Raw genomic sequence first — 27,530 nt, 5'->3', positions numbered from 1 at the left:
CAGAAAAATACAAAAAGGCTAGTTTTGAAAAAGCAATAAAAATCATATGAAGCGAGGCAGTTTTTTTTTCTTGGAAACAATCATTATTGAAATCAACGGTGCGGATTTGCTTTCAAATGACGGTTGTTGATTTCATTTGTGGTAAGTTGAGACATCTCTTTATCTATCTGCTCTTGTGATAAAACTAAGGATTTTTTTTGCATTTGATATTCCGTTTTTGTTTTTTTAAGACTGTTATTCCGGTATTTGAGATACCTACCGGTACCATAGATTTATAAAGCCCGAGGGGCTAGATGTCGGGCTTTAAGCCATCACAGGCAAAAAAAAGTGAATATCGGAAAACCCGCTAAGCTTCTAATTGGTCAATCGCTGAAATTCTATTGTAATGTCACGTGACTTTAGGTAGGATTTCCTACTTAATCACGGCACACTTTTCAGCAAAGGCTTTACTTCTATGACCGGTTCGGGTATTTGATAAAAAAAATCCATTTTTAGTATTTAGCGACAAAATTACTGCTTTTCCGTTATCTTTTTTAACCGCATATAGTGGTTTTGTACGATCTTTTTTATTGATGCCGGTATTCCAGTTTTTGGAATCTCGCGAAAAATGGGCTATATTTTGCAAACCGTGAAGTGGTCGAAACCACTACATAAATCACTGAAAGATGAAATCCAAAGGCTTTGCTGATAGACCTCCTGCAGTTCAGGATACCGTTACCAATCTTTAATAAAAGATCTATAATCAGATATATTTTAAATGCAAATTCTTAACGAGATAAATAATGCAGATACTTTATATATTAGACTATAGATCACTTAAATCCAAAAGAATTATTTCACTTTTTAACTTTATTCAGGCCATGGTTCAACAACGGTATTATATCAGTCACGTGCAAAATACATCCATTTTGGTCCTGGAGATTGGTTGATATAGCGATATGTATCCATCTCCAAGCAGATTCTGATTACCCAGTGTATGGCACCTAACCACTTTAAAGGTGCGTAGTAAAGCGACCGTAGCATGAAGGCAGAGCATCCAGCTACGGTGCGCAAGTTGTGGGTTCGATCCCCAGCCGGGTCATACCAAAGATTCCCAAAATGGTACTTGATGCCTCTCTGCTTGATGCTCAGCAACTAAAGAGACGGATCAAGGGTAAGTGGAGAAAACCAGGGAAAGGAGTGGCGCCCTCCCCTTCCTTCGGGTAGACAGCTATACGAAAAGGGAGCCTTTGGGTCGCCCTCGACTGCGGTCGCAAACTTACTTACTTTAAAGGTCATGGCTCCATAAGAGAATCTTCACAGGTTAGCAGACCACTTTGATCTTTTTCGTGAAGATTTCGGATTATTTAATGAGCTTTTGATCGCGTTGATTGATTAAAGCAAAACAATCGCATCGAAAACAAAAACTAATCATAAACATGAGACCTTGTGTACCGCAGTCATATTTGCTTATTCTTTTAGTCATTAGGCAACGTCGTCTTGAATGATTTGGCCAGGTCGGATGAGCACATTCACCACTTGAGAGCATAGCGTGGTTTGCGCTAAATGGGTGATCTTTTACGAGATTAAGGAATCACTAGTAAGTCATATCCGTAGTATTCTCGGTCACTAGTAGTAAAGCTTCACGCCCCAGCTAATCAGTTATTGACAAATAACCACACCCCGCTCTTTATCATAGCGCTCCGCATTTCACACGTCATAATTATTTCAATAAGAAATTTGTACGAGTTCCGATCCCACAGTTCATTTCGAAATGATTGGAGAATAAAGTTATTACCTTTCTTTTGATATTGTAATTAATTAACGTGCAAGGGCAATTAACACAAATGAGGATGGGATTGAAAGTTGTACAAACGAATAAATTTGACCAGATTTGTTACTATTTTTAGATTCGTCGCGTTGTGCTATTCCGTTGAAGCTGTTTTAGCACTAGACATCATAAGCTATTTTTTCCTATTTACTACAGTTTTTTACATTTTTTTTTTTGAAATAATGAAGACATGCTAAGCTTGTCAATCAAAGCGACAGAGTTATAATACGTTTATTATGATTAATTGATGTATAATCATTAAATTATCATTATCATTAAATTCCGTATTCCGTCGACTCTCATCTTTTTTTAAAAAACGTTTCTTTCAAAATTAGAATATAGAAAAATTTGTACTTCGCTACCTCTAATATTTAATAAGCATTGGAGAGTTCATGCAACTAACCCTTTTGAGGCGACAGGAGGCGACCGACCGAAGTTGAACATCCCACAGTTTTGACCAGTAAAATCGAGGGCGTTAAAGTTGGTATAAGTTATCGAACGTAGGAAAATGAAAAGCTAGTCGTCTCTGCACGACACATGGTGTTTTTTATAATAACAAACTGTATGAGAAAATAAGACTTTGATGGACAAAATTTTAAGAATAATTTAAGACTTTGCGATTTCTTGGGAAAATGGACAAAATACTCACAAAATGGCGAAACTAACATGTTAAGAAAATCTTTAGGCTTAAAACTCAATAAGTTAAGAACATACAGAGGCTTAATTCTTGGACGTTCTTATTAAGGAATCGAAAACTCGTTGTTTGACATTTCTATTTAACCTGTGAAAGTAAAAGCTGTAAAGTACTCATCTGACTTAATGATGCAATCGATCTCTGCTTGGGAAGGGGGAAATGTAAGAAAATTTCATAGAACTGCTTTTCAAGATGTACAGGCATGCAATAATAATGAATCAATAATGAACTCTTTAGATTCTATGAACATCTGATGGTATGATGTTTCTTCTTTGTTTTTAGATCCATGATTTTAAGTCCAAAAATGGGCAAATCTACATTTCCAGAACAATAAGTAAAGTTTCTTGTAATTCTCTTATAGGTTATTAAGTTATTAAAAATCATGAACTTGATGTAAAATACCACATGTTGTGAACATTTTCAATTCTAGCTGTCTCTAGAAGGTCCTTATTCTTACCAAGGGTTTCAAAATTTGTCCAAACACCTTTAATGAGATTCACTATTAATATATATTTTTTCAATTTTCAATCTTAAAAAGATAATTTTAAAATTTGAAAATAAAAAAACTTACAAAATTTTATATTATGTTTAATGTCTAACAGAATCTCGTTGAAAAGTTTCCTCAAAGGTTAATTTTGAAAAATGTATTGGTCAAAAAGGCAATTTTGAGTTATTTTTGGGGTGGTGTATTGAAATCTGACCTCAAAATCAATTTGTACATTGTGTACCAAGTGAAAAGGGGTGGTGGTCCTTTTCAAAATTATCTAAAATCAGTTAGTACTCATAGTGTTCCGGGCTAACTGCTTGACCCCCCATGCTTGAGGGGTCAATTGTTTAAAAATTTGTTTTCTGTAAGTAGTAAGTCTAAGTGATAAATAAATTGGTGGTGAAGGAAAATTATACATTTGCATTCTTTTCGATCAATGATGTTTCCTCTACCAAAACTTCGCGGAAAATTATGGGTTAACCCCTCTTTATTCCCTCTTAAAATTCCAAATTGAAAAATTATTTTTTCTCCAATGAGAAGATTAAATCTGAAGTTGGAGGGTACAGTACTAATCTGATAGAATTAGTTCAAAAGGCCCATACTTTATTTAAGGTAAAAATCTAGTTTTACTTACACCCCTATCTCACAGCCCCGGTGAAACTTTTTTCCTCAGTGGGGATAAAAATATAAAAATGGGGATAGAAATTATATTTTTCCAAGGTTAAAAAATCCAGTGGGGACTGCCACTTTTAAACATTGAATTCCGAATGGGGATGAAATCAAAGTAAATTTCCCAGTGGGGCTGAAATTCCAAGGTATTTTCCCCATCGTGGACGAAATTGTTGCCAAATTTTCCAGTGGGTTTGTGACACAGGGGTGTTTACTTGAACATAAGTCGAGAAAAGGACACTTCTTTTGTGGGTTGATTTGGAAGATCAATCAAATGCAGGTGTTGAAAGGGAAATTTTATATGAGGAGAGTTTGTACACATCAACCTATAATGACCATAAAAGGTTTAGATTTGGTATTTAACCATATATAGACAAAGTTATCTATCCCTTTACGACAGATTGTGATAATTTGGTCTAAATTTAAACTATTCCTTATAGGGTACGGGCCGTTGTAAATTCGAACGATTGGTCAAAAAACAAGAGACGTTAACGAAAGAATTGAATTCTTAGAAACTAAAACGCCACACGAGAGACACGATTTCAAAATATCATTTTCCACTACTTTAAAAACTAAAACTGAACGCCTACGCAACTCCATTGAGTCGTATATAGTAAATGAAACAAAAAGCTAAACAAATAGGTAACGTACACGGTAATCCGATTTAAGAAAAAAATAGGAAGCTTAAGTTAAATATTCGAAATATGCTTGTATGCTTGTACCATAAATTTTTTTTCTCACTTTTTTCCTCAATCTTGACCCTAATAAAAGTTTTACAAAAGGGCAGTACAAATTCATCTTCCTGTAAACCTATGAAAATGCTTCCTACAGGCCTAACCCCTGTGTCACAGACCCACTAGGACCATCACCCCCAATGGAAAATTTTATGGCAAAAATACCCTAGAATTTCATCCCCATTCGAAATTAGATATTTAGATATTGCACTCCAAAGCCATCCTCGCTGGATTTTTTAGCCTTGGCACAATAGAATTTTCATCTGGATTGGAATTTCAGTAGAAATTCTTTATCCCCGCCTTGTGGGGAAAAGTTCCACCGGGGCTGTGAGACATACAGGGTGTTACATAAAATCCTAAAAGATTCCATTCTTGTGTACAAAGATCACAGAAAACTTGGGTGTTGTTTTAAGGTGTAAGTGCACCGAAATGAATACAGGTGATTTAAACATAAACCTGGAAGCTGTTTTATGGTATGTACATCCAGGCTATCCACACACTTAGCCTCTTAGATATGGAAGTTTTTATTTACATCCATTTTAATCCATTCCCTAGTACTGAACTCCCGGAATCATCTGATAAGCGGGAAAATTCCTAGGCTTCTGCTCATCCTCTAGCGAAAATAGTTTCTTATATATATAGGAAGTATATCTATAGAGGTCTGCGATTCAGACTAGAAAATTCCCGAGGAAATTCTGGCGCCGATAATGAGTGGCTGTAGTATAAAGATAGGGAATTCGGCTAGGCCGTGCAAAGTCACCTGGCAGGAGCATCCCAGAGACTACCAAAGTAGTACTTGATGTCACAATTAAAGGGTATAGGATCAAGGGTAATTGGAGCAATTCAGGGAGAAAAAACGCGCCCTCCCCCACCTTGGGGTAGATAGCTATGTAAAGGTGAGGGTGTCTACAACTGCGGTGACAAGAATATCTCGTTTTTAGAGAAATTTATGTATGGGAACTTTTTCATTAGCTGATTAGCCTAGAGCTAGACTACTAATTAATATCAGTTTTAGCTTCTTTTACAGTAGTAGAAAAACCTACCTAGATGTTTGCTTACTTTTCGAGTGTTTGAATTAGTATTACTATTCCAAATTCCCGTACGGCTTTTTTTCTTCTTTTTTTCTTTGAGGCAGGATTGCTCCTACGTTTTGTGTTAAAAGAATAGTGGTCTGGAAATCGAGACTATCAGCTGATTAGAAGTTTCGATATCTTCTAAAATCTACAGTAATTGAATAAGGCCATCGATTCCCATCTCAAAGAATTTGCTCATCAAAAAAAGTTGTAAGCGGACGTTGTTTGCAATCCTGGTTCGCATTCCTTATAACAAAAAAAACCAAAGGGATACTGGCAGTCTATCTATAATTATTCCCTTTTTAATTATCGTATTTGATTGATTAAGCAGTACATTTGATAGAGGGAAATATAAGTGAATTTCTTAGAGTACAACTGCTTACAAAAGCATATTAGCACTAACGCTTCCTACATTTTTCACATTGTCCTTTGTCCAGAATCTCTATAAAAGACCAATATCAAGAACTGCAGAAATTCAAACAGATTCAACCATTGCAAAGAAGAAGTCAAAATAAGAAAGATAACACAATACAAGGTAAGTGAGTAAGTTATAGTTTCTAGGTTTAAAAAGTTTAGGTCCAAAGTGAAGTGTGATTGTTGAGAGTAGGAGTAGTTTTTGGACTAGATGATGCGCTCAAAAGGTCTAAGTGAGAGGCTTGGTTTGGTTGACGTTAGGGGAACCCGTTGATGCAGGTCTAGCGTTTATCTCATTAAGAAATATGAAAAAAAGTTATTCTCTAATTTTTGTCCCCGCAGAAAATAACCAGATAACCAAATCCTCACTGCAAAATATTGTGCTATTTTTCCATCCCCACTGGATCGCTAGAAAACAATAGAATTCAAGTCCCCAGTCATAAGCAACATGGGGATATCAATCCCCATCGAGTTTCAGTTCGTTATTTTTATCCCCACTTGCTGAAAAAGTCCCACCGGGTCGGTGAGAAGGGGGTGTATTGGATAGCAGACTGTAAATTATCGTTACGTGTTACTAAGGTTGCTTAGTATAAACAAAACATAGATTATCGGCTACGGAGTGTGCAAGGTTGTTGGTTCAACTCTGCTCCAGTCATACCTAGAAACTGAGAACTGGTAGTTGATGTCTTTCTACTTGATGCTCAGTTAAAAAGAAGGCAAAAGGGTAATTGGAGAAAGCCAGGGAGAAGAGTAGCGCCCTCTCCTACCTTCGGATAGACAGCCAAGAGCATTTTGGTCACCCTTGCAAACTAACTCAGTATTACTTCATTGATTCTTTTTAGCTACCAATTAAGTTGTTGTTTATACAAAATGCCGTGGTTCTATTGTTCAATTGTGATTTCGGTATCACTAATTATTGGAGCAAACTCGCAAGGTATGAATTTTAAATCCTATGATGACACCAAAGGATTCCTTGTACTTCCAAATTAAGTGCCGCGCTGTCATGAAATCGCCCAATTTTTTTCAATTATGTACCGGTAATTCTGGACCTACGAGGACTGTGACCCATACCGTCCTGTTTTTTCAGACCCTGCTCGAATAACTAAATCGAGATCGCATTTTTTCTTTGTTTGGGGCATGTACAAACTTTTGAAATCAAAAAATATTTGAAATATTAAAGTTACGGATTGATAGTGCATTCAATGGGTTTTAAGGGCTCAGGAATTGATAAAAAAGAAAATGAAGACTTTTCGAAGACGAGTTTTTTGAATTTGAAGAACTTCATGAAGGCAAGGAAAAAGTATTTTTACATTCTACGGATTAAATATCCACCGAAATTTTCAAAATAACCGCCAAATTCAATACTCGCCGAACGAATATTAAGAACACGTCAAAATTAATACGCTTAAAGTGGATACAAGGGATTCTTTACTTTAATGTAAACTACATAATATTTTTGGCATCAAAAAAGTGTTCCCTACTTTTGATGAATATGGTCCTAATTCCTCACAAGTAAACTTTTGAATCCGAGAACCTCAACTGTGACTACGGTAAATAAAATAAGAATCTGATTTTACTAGGAATCATATATTATATGACTTCATAATATTTTTGGCATCAAAAAAGTGTTTCCTACTTTTGATGAATATGGTCCTCATTCCTCCACAAGTAAACTTTTGAATCCGAGAAACCTCAACTGTGACTACGGTAAATAAATAAGAATCTGATTTTACTAGGAATCATATTTTATATGACTTCATAATATTTTTGGCATCAAAAAAGTGTTTCCTACTTTTGATGAATATGGTCCTCATTCCTCACAAGTAAACTTTTGAATCCGAGAACCTCAACTGTGACTACGGTAAATAAAATAAGAATCTGATTTTACTAGGAATCATATATTATATGACTTCATAATATTTTTGGCATCAAAAAAGTGTTTCCTACTTTTGATGAATATGGTCCTCATTCCTCACAAGTAAACTTTTGAATCCGAGAACCTCAACTGTGACTACGGTAAATAAAATAAGAATCTGATTTTACTAGGAATCATATATTATATGACTTCATAATATTTTTTGCATCAAAAAAAAAAGTGTTTCCTACTTTTGATGAATATGGTCCTAATTCCTCACAAGTAAACTTTTGAATCCGAGAACCTCAACTGTGACTACGGTAAATAAAATAAGAATCTGATTTTACTAGGAATCATATATTATATGACTTCATAATATTTTTTGCATCAAAAAAGTGTTTCCTACTTTTGATGAATATGGTCCTAATTCCTCACAAGTAAACTTTTGAATCCGAGAACCTCAACTGTGACTACGGTAAATAAAATAAGAATCTGATTTTACTAGGAATCATATATTATATGACTTCATAATATTTTTTGCATCAAAAAAGTGTTTCCTACTTTTGATGAATATGGTCCTAATTCCTCACAAGTAAACTTTTGAATCCGAGAACCTCGACTGTGACTACGGTAAATAAAATAAGAATCTGATTTTACTAGGAATCATATATTATATGACTTTTTTTATGTTTCATGACATTAGATCCTTGCAAAGATCATATCGTTGATAATAGTACCAATGTATGGCAGAGAAGCACCGGGTTCTTAGCACTAAGTGATACAGCTGTCAGGTGTGATCGACAAGGATTTAAAACAGGATGGTATCGTTTCAAAAGTAATGCAGGATCAGAAATGCCAACATCATGTCCACCTCAAAACGCATGTGGTATGCTCTTTTTTTTTATTGACCCGGAGAGGATTTGTTTCTTAACCTTTCCAGCGCGCAACTTTTTAAATTTTCACGCTGTCAGCGCGCAACATTTTTTCAGAAAATAGACATGTTCAGTTATTTGATCATAACTCAAGAACTAAGAATCTTTAGAAAAAAAGTAAGGTATCCCTGAAAAGCTACTTAAATTCTACAACTTTTAGACCAAGTACCAATCCAAATAAAATATTCCAACAAAAATGGTAGCATCACGTAAACCACAGTTTTTTTTCACGTTTTGCGGTAATGTCACTTTTTTTGCATTTTTCACTTCTAGAGCAAAAAAAAGTGGGGGGAAGTTAATTAAAAAATCTGTCTTTGGCTATTTATCAATCTATACATCATTTTGAAGTAATATACCAAAAATCAGCATCCAGAAAAATCTGTATGTGTCACACCAGCCTCCCAAATATCGGTCACTTTTGCAAAAAATCACGATTTTCGGCTAAAAAAATCCAATATATATAATTTTGAAGTATTTTGATGATAATGTGTTTCCAGAAGCAGCTACAACATCAAAAATGGTGTAAAAGTATTCCCCAACTATCTAAACAACACTTTCAGTCAGTATTCTTAGCTCCTGAAGCTTTTGAAGGGTATCGGCTACCGTGAAACTAGATGGCATAGTCGGCGACAGTTGCAAAGTTTCCAAAAACCGTAAGCCTTTTGAGGCAAACTCATTGCTATCAAATCTGGTCTCTTTTGCCCATAAGGAATGCTAAATGTCATCATAATAATTTCATGTGGCTGTTATGTGGTTCCTGCCATCATTTTGATCCATATAAGCTGTAATCAGGACATTGTTATGAGCCAAGAATTTCGGGGATCGATCGACCGTTGCTGGTGGAGCGGAAGAAGTAGTGCAATTCAACATAAATCCAGACTTTTCAAATTCTTTGGTGCTCCTTTAAAATAAATGAGGTGTAGAAAACACTTTTGCATTGAATTTGTCCACTTTCCATGCTCCAACCTGAATAAAAAGTAAAAAGTACTGTAAGTTTGGGTCGACACTCCGATGGTTTGTCGAGAAAAGTGTTCAAAATGACAAATAAATGGAATTTTTATGCTAAAAACAAAACACAAAATATAAGATATACTTACTGGATGTTTTGCCATTATAAAAACAATGTTTCCATGAAGAAAAGTGGCCTAAACCAGTCAAAAAACCCAAGAACTTTAGCAGTAAGTTTGAAAAACCCATTTCTTGGTCGCCATCTTGATTCAGTGTTTTTCTCTACCTTTTCTCCGAAATCTGCTGCCTCACCACGTGATCAAAACATTACATCACCATATATCAAAAGAAAGCTTAGAACCTCTACTTTCCGTTTCTCTTTACTTCTACGGCTAGCAAAGAAGGCAATGGGAGAAATATAGCTTAGAAGATCACTATGTCAAAAAGACGACTATACTCGTCTGCCGGAACGTATGCTCGACGACTATACTCGTCCGCCGGGCTGAAAAGGTTAAAAGAATAAAACTAAATATTATTGTTGTCTGCAAGTAATGATACTGGTATAAAGGATTATTTAGGGTAGATGTCGAAACTCATTTCTCATTTCTCAAAGTTATAGAAATACAATCCACAAAAATTTGCGGGTACTATAAGGAGCACGATTGCCAATAGCCTGCATCAACCTAACCTAACCATCAACATCCTAACAAAAATGTCTGCAATATCTAAGACAGTAAACAGAATTTTGTTCAAAATCCCGGGGGGGCACTGGGTTTGTGGACTGACGGTATGTGCGGGCCAAAAATTGGCTTTTAAAATTGCACCCTTACAGTGCAGCAAAAATCAGTGAAAATCATACCATTAGAGTGTATTTTCCCCCAAATTTTCGATCCCTTTCGTGCAAAAAATGGTCAAAATTCTAGCATTTTTGGTCATTTTTGGTCTAGATTTTTCCAGAATTTTCTGAAATTTCTACCCTTAAAGTGCATCTCTAGTTTTTCCGACCCTTACAGTGCATTTCAAACATATTGGAAAATGTACTCTTAGGACTCGCACATACCCGTCGGTCCTTTTGCCCAGCTGTCCCCCCCCCCCGGGTTCACAATTTGAGGATTTTTTGTATTTTCGTACGATATTAATTAAATTCTGATCTCTAATCTCAGGTACAAATGGCCCCATTTGGATGAATGGCTTGCACCCGGATACTATCGGCCAAACAAAGACAGTTCCTGTATGTGTTCGATTTCAGAGTGCTTGCTGTAAAGATACTTTCAACATTGATGTTAAAAAATGTCAGGAGGGAAATGAAGAGTTTTACGTCTATAATCTACTACCTGCACCTGGATGCCCAGAGTCTTATTGTATAGGTAAAAGAAATTTTATCCGCAATGCAATTGGTCCTTAGAGGACATCTTTAGTCTAAATCGCAGACCTCTATAGATATACTTCCTATATGAAAAACAATTTTCGCTAGAGGATGAGCAGAAGCCTATGACATCATTTACAGGCCCTGGGGAGACTTCAACCTCCCCACTTTTGAGCTTCTCAAATTCCTAGCAAATTTTATCTCATTTATCCCCACTTTAACGGCTTTTCCACCGGGCCTGATTTCACGTATCTCCTACAATAGTTAACTCAAATTCGAACTTCTTTTAGTCAAATCTTCCTACAATTTAGACTAGAATAAGAATTTTCCGCTCAAGGCTAGAGAGTAGTATATAGTACTCACTGCATTTCGAATCATTTTCTAATTCGATCAAAATTTTAAAAGCAAAAAGTGAATAAACAACCGGGGGGTTTATTCTAAGTAATATGATAAGCCTTTTAAGTATTCATTTTCATAAGATAATGATGCGATAATTTTCTATCATCTTGCTAAGTTTTCTTGATAAATACTAAAATGTGAAATTTCTTTATCAGGAAGCGAGACACAATGCCCTGAAGGCAAACTTTCGCCTAACGGATTCACTCCGGGATGTACAGGTAAATTAGTGATATTCATGTTACCCTGCGCATTGGGCGAAATAAGAGATTTCCAGTCCTGGAAATATCTTGAAAATTTTTGGGGGCTGGGGAAGAGATTTGGTGCCAATACTACGGCAGGTAAAAATCTTATGATTTTACAATAGATTTTATGAGGGGTGCAAAAGATTCTAAAATTGGGTCAGTGCACTAAAACTCGGTAATTCTTCAGCCATTTTTGAAACCTGAGGCTGGTGTCATGAGGACATAGTTCCGCAATTTTATTATTTATGTTCGTAGTTATGGTAACCATTGAATGGAAGCTCACCTTGAGTACGTTAGATAGAAATTCTATTAGGAGAAAAAACACTTCGCTTTTAGCCTCGGGCGAGGCAAGTCCTCCCGTCGGGGAGTATCAACATGAGAGAAGAGATCCAGGTACCAGGAAGAGTAAAGAGTTCGTTCGGAAATGACACCGGCCAGGCAGAGTCGATCGTGCGTTCCCGTCTTCTCGGAGTGTTGAACGTTATTGAATTTTTATGCTTTATGGAACTGTATGTTTGGATATTGTATAATGAGTTATCGAATGAAATTAGACTTCGACATTTTGTTTCTCCCACCTCCTTGATCTACTCCATGAACTCCATCTCCTGTCTTCTAACGGCAGTCAGGCCGATATCCGGGGAAAAACTTTTAAATAAAAATGTTGTTGTCGTGGGCCCAGCCTTAGTAACCGGCTGGCGCACCACGACATCTGGGGGCTCAGCTTTAGAGGATGAGCCTGATGGAGATAGATTATAAGGGAGATGTACAATGAAAAAATGGAGAAATTCAAAAACCGAACTTTGAAAAAAAATACAACGACAATTTCAACATTTACAACATACAACAGCTGAAAATCGAACCGAATTGTTTGAATGCTGAATACTTGAATAGAATATGAAACACTTTCTGTATTGTTGGAGAATTGTTTAATCGTTATGGTGGGTGTGGTTCTTGTTAGAAAAGTTTGACATAGTTCCATACCTCAAGTTCACTTACAAGTTCTTTCAGCGATATACAAACTCCGCATTTTGTCCTAGCTTGCCTAGTTGCGTTTACCTTCGCACAATTCCAAGCTCAGACAAACCTAGAAGTTCAAATTATCGCCTTAAGTATCTAAAATGAACTTCTGGCAGTGATGTACGACGAGAAACCGACTATTTCGACCGTATTTATCGAATCAATTATCCTCTCGAGACGTTCGGACATTGGGCGAGTGGCAGCTGAGGCACTAATCCACGATTTACCTACATTGAAAAACTACGACAATTATTTCCCCGTCTAGTTAGTCGTCGCACTATCGACGGTACGATGGACACGATTTGTTATAACAATAACAAACAATCTTTGTGAATTGAAAACAAACCAGAACAAACTGTAGCTGATTTCAAACTCTTCAAATGTATGCACCTTTCACTGAAACTTGATACACTACACCTGCTTGCGAGCAGCCTTTCAAATTAAAATTTGATTGCTTACCCATTTTTCAAACTGTATAACTTATGATTTATTGATACCCAAATTACCGTCAGCCACGCCCCGAATCATGAACAATGATGAACAAACGTTGTATAGAAACCACATGTTAAATCAAACCCAAGCAACTTAATTATTAATGCTCTGATTTGATTATTTGTGGAAACCAAACGTCTATGGCAGCGTCCAACATGGATTCAATCGATCTTTAAACCGATAGCCGCTCTTGAGATAACCACCAACCTTGTGTCGGACACGATGTGACTATTGAAAACGTCCACGACTGCTCCTCTTTTGTTTATGAGCCAATCACATTGATGTTTATCGTACAAACGATTTGTATTGAGATCATATGAATCACCTAAACGTTGACCACGATGACTTTCCAATTTTCGATGAGTATGATAAGACTTTTAGATCTTTCTTAGCTGATTTTAATGAACTGTCTTCCGTTGCTGAATTGAGTGACAACCAGAAGCTGACTCTACTACCAACCCGTTTGAGACGAAGACCAAAATGGTATTTTCGAGGACTAAGCAACGAGCGAAAGAATACGTATGATAAAGCCATTGAAAGTCTGACTACTGAGTTTGACAATGGATCTCTTTTGAGAAAGGATCTCTATTCTATCAAACAGGGTCAATCTACGTTGGATGAATATGTTGAGAAAATGGAACAAATGTTTACCGAGCTGAATGTTAAACCCGATGAAAAGTTAGATTTCTTTATGGCTGGTTTAGACGAAAACACTCAAAATGATTTGTTCCTGAACGAGATTGATTCATACGAAAAAGCTGTTAGAAGACTGAAGCTGAAGTTGTCAATCGAAAAGAGAAAATCGTCAAAATCGAAAAAACCCTTTACGAGAGATCGAGAAATGTCCGAAAATAAAGCACACCAGTCCAAAACCATGGGCAATGACCAACTTTGTTACGTTTGTCAAGAACCTGGCCATTTAGCGATTAACTGTTGGTTCAGAGAACGCTTTTTCAAAAAGAACACTACGAGCAATGCCAAAATATAACAAAACAAATGAAAACGATATAGATCCATTTTAAGAAAACTATTCGAAAGATTGGGGACCAATCTCCATTGTCGAGGGAGTGTTGTCATGAGGACATAGTTCCGCAATTTTATTATTTATGTTCGTAGTTATGGTAACCATTGAATGGAAGCTCACCTTGAGTACGTTAGATAGAAATTCTATTAGGAGAAAAAACACTTCGCTTTTAGCCTCGGGCGAGGCAAGTCCTCCCGTCGGGGAGTATCAACATGAGAGAAGAGATCCAGGTACCAGGAAGAGTAAAGAGTTCGTTCGGAAATGACACCGGCCAGGCAGAGTCGATCGTGCGTTCCCGTCTTCTCGGAGTGTTGAACGTTATTGAATTTTTATGCTTTATGGAACTGTATGTTTGGATATTGTATAATGAGTTATCGAATGAAATTAGACTTCGACATTTTGTTTCTCCCACCTCCTTGATCTACTCCATGAACTCCATCTCCTGTCTTCTAACGGCAGTCAGGCCGATATCCGGGGAAAAACTTTTAAATAAAAATGTTGTTGCCGTGGGCCCAGCCTTAACCGGTTGGTGCACCACGACACTGGTATTATTCTTAATTTGCCCTTAGGTTTAATCCCCACTCGAAATTCAATACTTGAAAAAATTGCACTCCAAAACCATCCCCACTGGATTTTTAAAACTTGGAACAATAGAATTTCTATCCCCTTTGGGATTTCAATAGGAACTTTATCCCGACTGATGAAAAAAGCCCCACTGGGGCTGTGAGACAGGGGTGCTATAAGAAGATGTGTTGTAAAAAGGTCTCTCGAATCTTCTGCAGTTTTCGAGTCAATCGACTTTTGGTTAATGAATAGAATTTATCAAGTCGAAAAAGGTCTGAAAATCAAATATTTTGATGTTACCAACGGATTCGACACTAAAAGAAGTAGATAAAGAAATTGAGGCTACTTGTTAAGTTTCGACCAACTGGTGCCAAGATTGTTTAAGTGTTTATCTGTTTTCTTCATTTTTAGATCAGTACCCCAGGTTATCAGGAATTCCAACAGTAACTGTGGATCAAAAGGTTTTGAATTTTACTTGTAAATTTACCCCTCAATACCCTAACAGTAATGCAAAACATCAAGTTCTATGGTATGGCGCTCCACCAAATGCAAATCGAAAGTTGTTAAAGAAAGAAACGCTACAAGGGACAGCACACCAATCTTATTTGTACAATAAACAAGCAGAGGATCTAACCTTTTTATCGATGCAAGATGTAAGCAAAGTTCGATAAATATTTTAATATTATTCGATTCATTCTGTAAATCGAACTAAGATATTGATTCCCTTAGTGCTTTAAATTACTCTCTGTAATTTGAATCTTTCTCTAATTGGAAGAAATTTTTTGGTCCCATGAAGATATCGAATAAGAGGGAGGCAACTGTTTCATAATCTTTTTTTATATAATGAAAAATGCTAGCTTTTCATTTAAACTTTTTACACAGTATCAAACAGCAAATTTATCTGAATAGGCCATTTCACAATTCTAATGGATCATGGGTAATCAGGACTGATTGTGCCTCCATAACCGCTTATCCCCTGTGAAAGGGCTTATATAACTAACAAGAAGATGTTGTTAAGAAGTCCCCGACTTTGTACAGAACAGACCTATGTCTACTATAAATCAAAATTCCTCAAAGATTAAATAAAACCGTTTGTGAAAATGAAGGAAACAAAACGTTTTGAAAATATTTTACATCCCAGTGAATTCCAATTTTTTTCTAATTTCGACACACTGGTTACTCGACACTCACTGATTAAAGAGACAGGGTCGCATTGGGCTTTTCCAGAAAAAAAATGTTACCCCCACTGTTGAGGATATTGATTTTTCGTATTTTTCGTATATATCGAACACCCTGGATATCCATTCTTGAAAATATGCTCAACCCCCTGGATATCCTCTCTTATAAGATGCTTACCCCCCCTGGATATCATATTTTTTACTTGGTAAAGTAAACAAAAACCCTAGATATCCACTCCCTTGTAGATATTTAACCCCCTATATCCACTTTTTGAACAAAAATTGTTAACCCCCTGGATATCCGATATCATCAACAGGGGGACACGGACTATTTCTAGAAAAGCCTATTAGAATAACATTACGCAATTCAATATTTATCGTTATACAGATTTATTGTGAAGTTCATTCATATTTTGCTAACTCTGCGACGGTAACAGACAAGAAAAGGAGTGACTTTTTCTATGCTGGTATCAAGGTAATAATATTTTGAAACTTTTTCGTTCAGCCAGGTTCTTATTTCTTAAAGAGGCGTTGAATTTTTTAAATCGATGTATTGGTGTATAATGCAGCAAAACCAGGGAAATAGCAACAAAGTGGCTAAAATCACCAGGAGAAAAGTCCGGTGTGTTGAGACAAGCGTGTACTCAAATATGAGAGACCCTCCCAGCGCCATTCATTATCACGTATTCACGCCAAGTTTTCGCTCTCACCACGAACACATAAATTACCAAAATAAGATCATCACAAAAAAGAAAATAGCCAAAATAGCTCAAAAACTGCTGACTTATCTATTAACATTACTCGCACTCATAGATCAGTCCTCAAACAATGATTCTGAAAGAAAGTGATGGTCCTAAAGATATAACATTCAAAACAACAGTACCGATTACTTGTGGTCCTGGTATTACTTCGTGTAAGCTGGTTATAGAAGTAGCACAAACTGTAAAAGATTTTGTTTTGAGCTTCTGCACTGTAAGGTAAGTTTCAGGTTATATTCTCATACCTTTTGAAGAAAGATTTTGTTTTGAGCTTCTGCACTCTAAGGTAAGTTTCAGGTTCTCATATATTTTGAAGGAATCTTTGGTTTTTAAAGTTTACAACCAAAGAGCCACGGTATGGTTCAACATACCCTGAATATTTTCGGGTCATGTTCGGGTCAAAATTAGACTGGGAATCCAGTCGTTTATAACGTTTTTGTTGAAAGCGGGAAATTTTTATGTCGGGATATGGTTGAAATAAACGACTGGGCTAAGGTGGTTTCCGTAGCTTACGGGAGTTCCAGCAGGTCCCGCAGATTTCTGCGGGGTGAGAAAACAATCATATACAACAAAATATATAAACAAATAAAAATTTCAGCCAATGAGAATTTCTAAGTGAAAGAAAAAAAAAAAAAACCAAAACAAACCAACAAGACCCCCTGAAAATGTTATCCAAAAACATGAAAAAAGAGAATTTTTATGAAAAGTTTGTTGTGCACAAAATATTCTAGACGACTATATTGATGCTCCTGTCAAGTTTTCTACTTCCTATTTTTTACTGAGTTAAGTCGTCTAGCATGCTAGACTAGGTCAAAATAGAAAAACATTATTTTAGCCCGAACAATGTTCGGGTCAAGTTCATGCCACAAATATTTGGATTTCTCCATTTAAAAACCTGACCCGAACATACCCGGATCATACACGGGTCAGTTTGGGTCATGTTCGGGACATTTTCAAGTTCATATTCGCCGAGTAGCCCGAAAAGGTTTGGGCCATACCGTTACTTCCCAAAAGTATTCACCTTAAGTAGGTCTACCAATGTTCTCACAAAAAAACGTTTTTAATTTTGATACAAAACCACAAACCCTTGTAAACTTTAATTATGTCTGACGACCTCGAAGTGTTGTAGCACCGCAAGTTTTTGAGGACGACCCGCAGCTGGTACACAACGTTGTTTCAACGTTTATTTAACGTTCACAACGTCCATATAACGTTAGATAAACGTTGAAACAACGTTGTGTGTCAGTTGGGGAGGTTGGCTATTATTTCATACATTTCAAGAAAAGTTTATTCTCCTTTTGTTATGTGTATGAAAATATTTATCCGTATTTTCGGGGCTCTTGTTATATTTAGTTTTGATAATGGTGGACCAGGACAAGTGAAAACATTGAGTGTTGATGCCAAACGTGATTTTCTCGATGATGGTGACAAAACACTGAAAATCACTTTTAGTATCCAGAGGAGATTAAGATTATCTGAATGGTGGATCAACCACGAGTCTATTCCTGAAGTTACCGTAAGGGTTTAGATCATGTTCACGCGTTACTGTTCCTTTTCGCTCCAGTATTATTTTCGTTACGAATAGAGTGTGTTCATATTTGATTTCGGAACGTTTTGGAGCAAGAAAATGGAGCATTTCCGTTCCGATGAAAAAAGTGTAGCGAAAATGTTTCGATCTGTTTTACTTTGTAACGTCTTTTTTTTTGACGTTTCGATTTTTGACGTTCACACTTGTTTCGGAACGGAAGGGAACGGAACGGAACCATAACGTCTGAACATGGTCTTAGTCTCCATAACTCAAATCTCTACAACCTTATTTTGGTCTTTACAGTTTAAACAACCCTTATAAGCATAGTTTCTATAACTCGAATTTTTTCAAAATACGGACAAATCTCTGTTTGTGTTCGAGTTATTGAGAAACAGTAATACATTTTACTCATTCGTAGCAAAGTACGCCTCCAAGAAAATCCAAGTAAAAGTACTGAACATTTTGGCCTAACTATTACAATTTGAAATCTCTTAAATAGGTTTTACACGATTCTTACATTGAAATCCGGGGGGGCACTCAAGGTAAACGACCAACCTAACGAACGGCACTCAAGAGTCTCTTTTCCAAACTTTCCAAAGTGCACTGTAAGGATCGAAATGAGCAAAGATGGAAATCTGACCATATTTTGCCTAGAAGTGGTTAAAAATTTTCAATAAAATGCACCGTAAAGGCCAATTCTTTGCCCAAATTTACTCAAATTTGGCTAAATTTTTCTCTGCACTGTAATTAAGAGTCCGATTTCAAAGGCCTAATTTTGGGCCGCACGTACGCTTATTTTTGAATCGAGTGCCCCCCCCCCCAAAAAAAAAAGAAATGCTATTGGTTTCAAGTCAAAAACGTGGAACTTTAATACCTCGAGCAAAAATATTTGGAGGATTTTTCTCAGGACCATATTATGGACGACGAGATGGAGTTTTTCAAGCTCTTAAATGATTTGGTTGGTCGTTAACCAGTAATTAAACAATTTTATTACTTTTTCTAAAGAAGGCGTCATTTTTATTACTTCTAATGGCCAAATTATTAAAGTATCTTATAAAAGCTCCATCTCATCTGCATATTATAAGGAAGCTACGGGTCAAATATCTCAAACCATATCTTTTACTTTGTCTAAAGGTTAACACACAAGACGTTGCAACTGGTCAATGTCAATCATGGGGCGATCCACACATTGTTCCTTTTAATGAAATAACAACATACTATGATCATATGAGAGTTGGAGATTATATTTTGGCTAAATCTAATGCTCGATTATTTGAAGTAAGTTATTTTCAGGCCCGGCGGAAGCGGAGAGACTAGGGAGACTTCAGCTTCCCCATTCTTAGCAAATGAGATTCTTTTCTCGGATTCCTAGCGAATTTTATCTCATTTTGAGCCTTCAGCCTCCCCACTTTTACGGTTGTTCCGTCGGGACTGATTTTATGAGTGAAGGTAGAGAGTTTATCACCATATTTATCTTAACACCTTGCCTGGAAGTGCTTGGGGTTCGAACACAGTCCATTGTGGTGCAAGTCTGTAATCGAAACCTTCACACTACCAATCAGCAGAAAAATAACACAATATTTTACAGTTAGGATTTATTTATTTGATTATTTCAGTAGGGACAAAAATTAGAGTATAATTTTCCGTTTGGGACGTTTTTTCAGTCAATTTTTCCAGTGGGAAAGGGTCCAAGTTAGTCTGTGAGAAGGGGATGTTTGATTCTTTTGATAGTAGTTATCAAGAAATTTGTGAAAGAATTCTTATACTGCAGTCCGTCCACATTGGTTAAATTTCAGAGAAAGTTAAAAAAGAAGGGGAAAAAATGCTCTATTTCACCCGCTTTTCTCAGTTTTATCTAAATTCAATAGTAGTATTTGAGTTTTAAGGGCTACATACACTACACAATATATTGATAATGTATCGCTGAATGCCGGCAAATTATTGAAAAGGTGTCCGCAATATATTGTCAGTTCGATTTGCAATATTCCAACAATATAGGGGGATTGTTTACAGAAAGAAAATTTGTTTTTATAATAGAGGACGTGTTGTTCACTCCGTACATTACGGTCCGAAAACTGTATTGTCGAATATTGCTCACCAATATATTGCGTAGTCTAGTCCCTTTAAACTTTCCAAACTATCTCTGTAATTCGAACGATTTTTAAGGTCCCTTCTCTTCTTGGGTGCATTCGTTAAAAATATTACACCATGTAAACATTATAGGTTCAGACAAGATCATTTCAATGTGGAACAGTTGCATGTAACTGTGCGGTGGCAGTTCGTGAAGGGGATGACGTCATGATTGTAGATTCGTGCCGCACTGGTATACCACGCGCGCGATTTGCAAGCACGGTTGAACCACAGCCAGGAAGTATAATGGAGAGAAGTACAAATGGAAAACAATTTACGGTAATATAGTAAAGTCTTTTTAACTCGAATGTATTCTTAACTTGAACAATTTTTTGGAATTGTTTTTTCAACAAAAAAAAATCTGTATATTTGTATACTGATTTTTTTTTTCCAAAACAATTGTAGAGCTGAATTCAAAATTTATTTTTCAAACTTTTTTTTCTTTTTTTTTCTTTAGAAATCAAAACATGTTTTGATTGATTTTTAAAGAAAAATAAATTTTGAATGTCTATTTATTTAATTATAAAAGATAAACTCAAATATATTTTCAGCTCAAGTTCCCATCTGGTTCACAAGTTATTGTTGATATATTCCGGTGGTTCGCCTTCTCGGACTACTACTGGTTATTTACCATTACTGTATTAGTTCCACCAGAAGATTACAGAAATACGTCTGGTTTATGTGGAAATTGGGATCAGATTATTCCCAATAATAACCCCAACACACCATTCAATATGAAGAGCAAAGATGGAACAGTTTATGAAGTAGCACCGAGAACTATTGCACCAACAGGCTTCACTGAAAGTTGGAAGTAAGTTATTCAGTACAATCAACTCTCTCTAATTCGATTTTCAAGGGTCAAATCTATTAGTTCGAATTAGAGAATGATTCGTAATTCAAATCACTTTTCAGTTGAGAGGACCAATATTTCAGTTCGAATTATTCGGTTTATGCCCTTTGAAATAAAATGGTCAGGAGTTATAGTCTTAAATCTGGGACTCGGTAAATTGGCAAATTCAAACTGTGTATACACGTCTGCCGGGATTGAAGGGTAAAGGATATAAAAAAGAGGCCTCCCTCTTGCCATCAAAATAAAAGCCGCAAAAATTAATGGGATTATCAAGGTATCTTTTGGGACATGTTACGCTACCTAGCTGGCACACAACGTTGTTTCAACGTTCATCTAACTTTATATTGACGTTGTGAACGTTAAATAAACATTGAAACAACGTTGTGTGCCAGCCGGGGTAAATTACACAAACTTTTGTCTTTTTTCATTAAAGACTGTCACCTGGTACAAGTTTGTTTTATTATCGAGGCGGCCCAAAGAAATGTCACCACAAGAGAACCCATAAGAAATGTTTTTGTGATACTAACGCTCACATGAATCAACAGATCAATTGCACTGCTAACAATGTTGTAGACCGACCACAGTATAACAATGGAAATAATGGCTTCCAAAAACTTTTATCTCCAGGTAAGTTAGACTGTACCAAACTCTTCTTCGCTGACTGAAAAGATAACGCAAACGCGAGCGATTATAACGCGAAACGGATTTTCGGTCTGTTACGTGACACAGCGAATCTCGCTAACCGTAACAAATATAACAATGGAAATAATGGCTTTCAAAAACTTTTATCTCCAGGTAAGTTAGACTGTACCAAACTCTTCTTCGCTGACTGAAAAGATAACGCAAACGCGAGCGATTATAACGCGAAACGGATTTTCGGTCTGTTACGTGACACAGAATCTTGCTAACCGTAACCAATATAACAATGGAAATAATGGCTTCCAAAAACTTCTCTCTCCAATTATGTTAGCCTGTACCAAACTCTTCTTCGCTGACTGAAAAGATAACGCAAAGTTCGGTCTATTTACGATTATATCCGAAATGGATTGTCAGTCTGTTACGTGACACAGAATCTCGCTAACCGTAACAGACCGACACACGGCAAGTTCAAAAAAGAAATAAAACGTGGTTGCGGGGTGGTACAGGCTACAGGTATGTTGAAATGTTCAAATTCTTTTTTCCACTCTCCTTAAATTTCATATTTATGGTACACCCATGGTACACTATGAAAGGTATTATCATTTGGAAAAATAGACTGAAACATTTTACTTTAACTAGACAGGCTAACGAAAATTTAGGTAATTAGGCTTCATTCTGGTTAAAAATCACTTTCAATCCATGTTTATATATAAAGAACCCATGGTGCAAGAAGTGTTTATCTAATTGTATGAACAGAAGATTTCGCAGAAAGCATGGAAATTCATATCAGTCCCGCTACGGGCTGTAAAACGCAATAAAAGAGGGGAAAATCCCGATTTCTTGTGAAAAAGTCCCGATGATTACCGATTTTCAAAAAGTTGGCTGCCACCCGCCCGTTGTTCGGCAAAATATCCTTTCGTCTTACTTATCATACCCTACTGCCTCTTAAATTAGTCATTTTATCATACTTGCTTATGCTATTACTATCTACTTACATAATTTTTGTAATTCATGTTATAATTTGAAGCCATTTTTCAAAGTTTAAAATTTAAAAACAGTCAAGCAATATATTTCGGTGGTATCACCATTCTCAAGCTTATAAAAATGCAATTTTTCAAATTTCAAATTTTGTAATTTAGTTTCCGAGCACTGTGGTCGACGTCGTAAACGAAGAGACATCGGCGATGATGAAATCGTTCTTCCCGATGATGGAGAGGATGCTTTTTATTTCTACGATCCCCCACAACCAAATGGTACGCTTCCATCTTTCCCGACACCGAACGGTATCACGGAGCAACAAGCTGATCAAGAATGCGATCAAATATTGCGACAATCAGATATCGGTAAAGTTTGCTTAAAAATGATCCCTGATCTTGGTATTGATCAATACAAACACAGTTGCAAATTTGACGCAATGGTTAGTATTCTTTCATTTCTCTCTGGTTTAAATCACAGATTTCTGTAAAGCCCGAAGGACTAGATGTCGTGCTATCGTATCGAAAAAAATATTATTGCTGTTATTGTTTTCGAAAACCTACGAAGCTTCTCATTGGACAAGCAAGCGCTGAAATTCTATTGTCATTTCACGTGACCTAGGTAGGATTTCCTACCTAACGTCGACACACTTTCCAGCCAAAGCATGACATCTAGACCTTGGGGCTTTATAAATCTCTGGTTTGAATTTCACACGCTTAGAAATATTTTAGTCGTGACTGTAACATATATAGATAATTTACTGGGCCATATGTATAATTATAACTCACTCACTCTCTGTATAAAATCACCAAAAAGTCTCTCTGAGGGTAGAAAGCTTTTTGTAATTAGGCTCTCCTAGGAGAGTCACGTTTTAGCCTTATTATGTATTGCGCCGCCGCATTTAGAAGGACGGGATAAATCTAGGCTTTTCTTTGTTTTCACACGACATATTTTTCTTTCGATCTGGCGTTTGTGTGAAAACTTCGTGGGTCACGCCTTTTGCAATAAGTGGCTTCACTCACCATTCAAATCTAGCCCCTTCCGGGCTTTGAAATCAATGGTATCTACCGTTGACCATTCTGGGAAGTATTTTGAGTGCAATATAAATGAGAATATCTGACATTTTCAACAGGTTTTGGATGATTTGAATGCAGCCAAGTTCTCATCTCTTGGCGTTCTGAAAAATGAGTGCGAAGAAAAAGCCTTAAAGAATTTAAGTTTGTGGGAAACAGGTCAAAATGGCAACCTTCAGCCACCACAAGCTGTTGGTAACGCATTATGCCCAAATGATTGCAGTGGTAAAGGCAAATGTGTCAATTCTACTTGTGTATGTGATGCGGGCTATTTATCGACAGACTGCTCTATCCAGACAGGTAGGATAAATTTAAATTAAGTTTGTTCCAAAAAGATAATTTCCTTGGATCAAACGCTAAACAGTCCTCGCAGAATTCTTTCCAAGATATTCAAAGTCAAAGCAAAGCCAGAAAATAAGGGTGAATTATGGGCTGTAGTTTTTAAGTATTAATTTTTGTTCCAGATTTGTATATCTATAAAGCGAGAAAAACATTTTTCAGATAAGACCACTTTTGTTTTTTCAATTCCGTCACATGGGTAGGCTGCACGTATCCCTTCTGATATGTTTTGATACAGGGGAAGTTTATCCTGTATAAAATCCCCGCCGTCTAAGAGTTACCCAAAATTAGGGTTAACCTCTTTCAATTTTTTTTGAAAAGGTCTAGAAATCCATCGATTGTATTAACCTATATCCATTCAAACTTTTAATTCAATTTAATGAAATTTAAAGATCTCTCATATAAAACTTACTAATTAAAATAATCAAGTTTCTGAAACACAAAAACAAAAGACGGGGGTGACTCTCGGGAATTTTACACACGATGAGCAGTGCCTCCAATGGATAACTAGGATTTGAATTTTATCTTTTCTTTTTTTTAGGCGACAAACCAACTCTAGAAAAAGTAGCATTTAATGGTTTATGCGATATTAGAAATAAAGATTGCCTACGTACGCGTGTTGTTGGGAAAAACTTTGTTAATTCACCAAAACTTGCATGTCAAACCAATAAACTCAAGGTATGTTTGCCGAAGAGGGTAAATTGGATTTATTTAATAGAAATCATTGATCTTGGTGCATTTATATTTTTGCAGTTAAAAATTAAGTTCAAGGCAAATCAATCTTTTCCATTCCGAGGGCAAAGCCCAATTCTGAACACCCCCTTCTCACAGACACTGGGACCGCCTCCCACTGGAGCAAATGGCCAAAATATCGTCACCAGTGGGGAATTATACTCCAACTTTTGTCCCTGCTGAAAAAAATCAAATAAGTATTAAATCCTCATTGCAAAATATTGTGCTATTTTTTCAATTTCTACTGAATTATCTGACTTAAAAACAATGGCATTAAAAATCCAGCTATAATAAACATGAGAATATCGAGTTTCAATCCGTTATTTTTACCCAAAATGGCTGAAAAAAGTCTACCGGGTGTATGAGAAGGGGGTCTTTCTGATTTCAAGCGCTTCTTTTTTTGTTTAAAGCTGATAAAACTGTACTGTGCTTCTTGATTCAGTAGAAGAAATTAAGAAAATTACTTTTTGCGATTTTAACCCTTTTTTTTGGCAATATTTTAGTCAACGAGCTCACATTAGAAAAACACCCAATTCTTAAATTACTACACTTTACTCTGTCATCTAGCTAAATCTAAATTGATTTGAAGTTGTCGGTTAATCAATGTATCATATAATCTTGATCAATATTTATATTCTAACATTTCAGTTTACAACAGATCATGGCATCGACACAACCTTCAATGGTGAATCTACAGTTCAGAAAAGTCAATTATTAAGTTTCGCAGAGTTGACATGTGACATTCCCAATGTACCAGTTGATATCATGTTCTCCTCTACACAAAAAGGGATCCCAGTTGGAGGCTTTGATATACGATTGTCTAATGATGGAAATAGTTTTACCAGTCAAAGTTCACAATTTGTTATTTATGATTCGAAATGCTTGATTTGTGATGCAGCAAGCCATAATTGCCGGTGGAAGGTATGAGAAACTTTTCATTTAAAAACCCGGGGGGCACTCAATGTAAATGACCTACCAGACGTTCGGCCCTTAAGGGTAGGTTTTTCATAGTTCAGCTAGTGCACTGTAAGGGTATGAAATTGTGATTAAAGGCCAATTTTTTGGTACAATTGGCACAAAATTGGACAATTTTGGAGGAAAAATTCCACATTTTCTTGGAAAATTGCTAAATTTTCGCCCTTCCGGGAGAGAAATTTTGAAAAAGTGCACTGTAAGGGTATGATTTTTCATGGAAATTCACTGCACTGTAAGGGTCCGATTTTAGAAGCCAAATTTTGGGCCGAACGTATGGTCGTTTTCAGATCGAGTGCCCCCCCCCCCCCGGGTTTAAAAATCTCAACCCGATTTTAATATAACGAGTATTTCATTCTTTACCCCAAGATAGGGCTTCCGTGTTAATATTTTGGTCAAAGTATCTGGTCATTAGTGTAATAGACAGGTTGCAAAATTAAAGTCTGAAGACAAATCACGTTTTTACTCGAAATTTTCACATTCATTTCTGATTGATTCAAATTCATGGGGATAAAATCACGTGAACTTTTTTGAGTAATCACATGTTTTGACTGCTTTGATATAATTTTGCAACCCATGTATTATAACTCTTTCCATACTAAGACCATACTGGCTAATCTCTAACAAAAGAAGACTTAGTCTTTTTGAAGAGTGCGTTAGGCAGTCAAGAACATCTTCAAATTAGCCTATCATAGGCTATTTAGCCGAAAATCGATAAAAACCTCGATTTCTGACTAATTATAAATAGCCTATGATAGGCTAATTTGAAGGTGTTCTTGACTGTTAGGTGTGATAGGTAGCATTTCATTTCGATTAGAGCTACTTTTGCGCCTGACCTTGATGTAAGATTTCAGTAAGAATGAGCACGGAAAAAGTGAGTGGAGACGTCCCGAAAAAGTGAGTGAAATATTAGTTCGAGATGTCTACTCAGAAAGAACGATTGTATCATTTCTTTTATTTCATAGGACGACTCCTGTAGAGTGAACAATTATTGTTTTGCCAATGGTGAATCTCACCCAACAGATTGGTGTAAAAAATGCGTTGGACAGAACACGTTTACTGCCAGAAAAGGTAGGAGAAATTTACGAAATCCTTTTTCTAAACAATAAAATGTAATGAGGCATAGTGATAGAAAAGCAGGAACTCGAATTCTAGGGATTCGCTGATCGAGCCTATGATATAACCATAAGACTTTTTTATATCTTTTTACTAACAAGTGTGGAATTTTAGAACCTGTTTCATATATAGCATAGGAATCTATGGTCTACGAGTCAAAATCAATATCTTAGAGCACTGTTGTATACAGTGTAGAGCAACCAGCCCTTTTTTGATCTTACACAATTAACACTTTCAAAAATAAAATAAGAAAAACGTAGAAAAAATTTCTCAAAAATTATGCCAAAACTGATTTCTTTTACAATCCTCCCAATAGTTTTTCTATCAAGATTAATCCTTTAAACTACTTTACTCCATAGATAATTTAGCACCCGTCTTCCGGACTTCAACACCATACAAAGTCTTCAAACATGCACGTATGAATTTCACAATACCCGTATCTGATCCCGAACAAAAAAGAACATCGCGCCAAATTGGTGTTGCAATTTTTGTCATCTCAGAGAAGAAGTCATTGCATTGA

At 36.3% G+C, this 27,530-nt stretch overlaps 1 protein-coding gene and 1 long non-coding RNA gene across 2 annotated transcripts; one reads left to right on the top strand and one right to left on the bottom strand.

Annotated features, from left to right (window-relative positions):
• The first annotated feature begins 1 nt into the window (after position 1).
• LOC136819378 (von Willebrand factor D and EGF domain-containing protein-like) lies at positions 2 to 27,530 on the top strand. Its single transcript, XM_067075613.1, has 21 exons — positions 2 to 141; positions 858 to 1,579; positions 5,905 to 6,002; positions 6,724 to 6,815; positions 8,440 to 8,622; positions 10,780 to 10,983; positions 11,537 to 11,599; positions 15,132 to 15,373; positions 16,287 to 16,373; positions 16,712 to 16,875; positions 18,010 to 18,172; positions 19,319 to 19,462; positions 20,408 to 20,593; positions 20,866 to 21,125; positions 21,598 to 21,791; positions 22,943 to 23,220; positions 23,911 to 24,151; positions 24,732 to 24,868; positions 25,571 to 25,843; positions 26,860 to 26,965; positions 27,370 to 27,530. The coding sequence occupies exons 4-21, from the start codon at positions 6,752 to 6,754 to the stop codon at positions 27,528 to 27,530; spliced, it is 3,150 nt and encodes a 1,049-aa protein (XP_066931714.1). The 5' UTR covers positions 2 to 141; positions 858 to 1,579; positions 5,905 to 6,002; positions 6,724 to 6,751.
• Positions 8,964 to 10,020, bottom strand: LOC136819350 (uncharacterized). Its single transcript, XR_010848431.1, has 2 exons — positions 9,766 to 10,020; positions 8,964 to 9,634 (listed from the first exon to the last, which is right to left on the bottom strand). It is a non-coding gene; the product is annotated as an uncharacterized lncRNA (long non-coding RNA).

Source organism: Clytia hemisphaerica, unplaced genomic scaffold, assembly GCF_902728285.1.
Source record: "Clytia hemisphaerica strain Z4C2 unplaced genomic scaffold, Clytia hemisphaerica genome assembly, whole genome shotgun sequence".
In the NCBI taxonomy this organism is placed as follows: Eukaryota; Metazoa; Cnidaria; class Hydrozoa; order Leptothecata; family Clytiidae; genus Clytia; species Clytia hemisphaerica.
The sequence above is the reverse complement of the archived record's forward strand: the minus strand, read 5'-3'. Positions and strand labels throughout refer to the sequence as shown.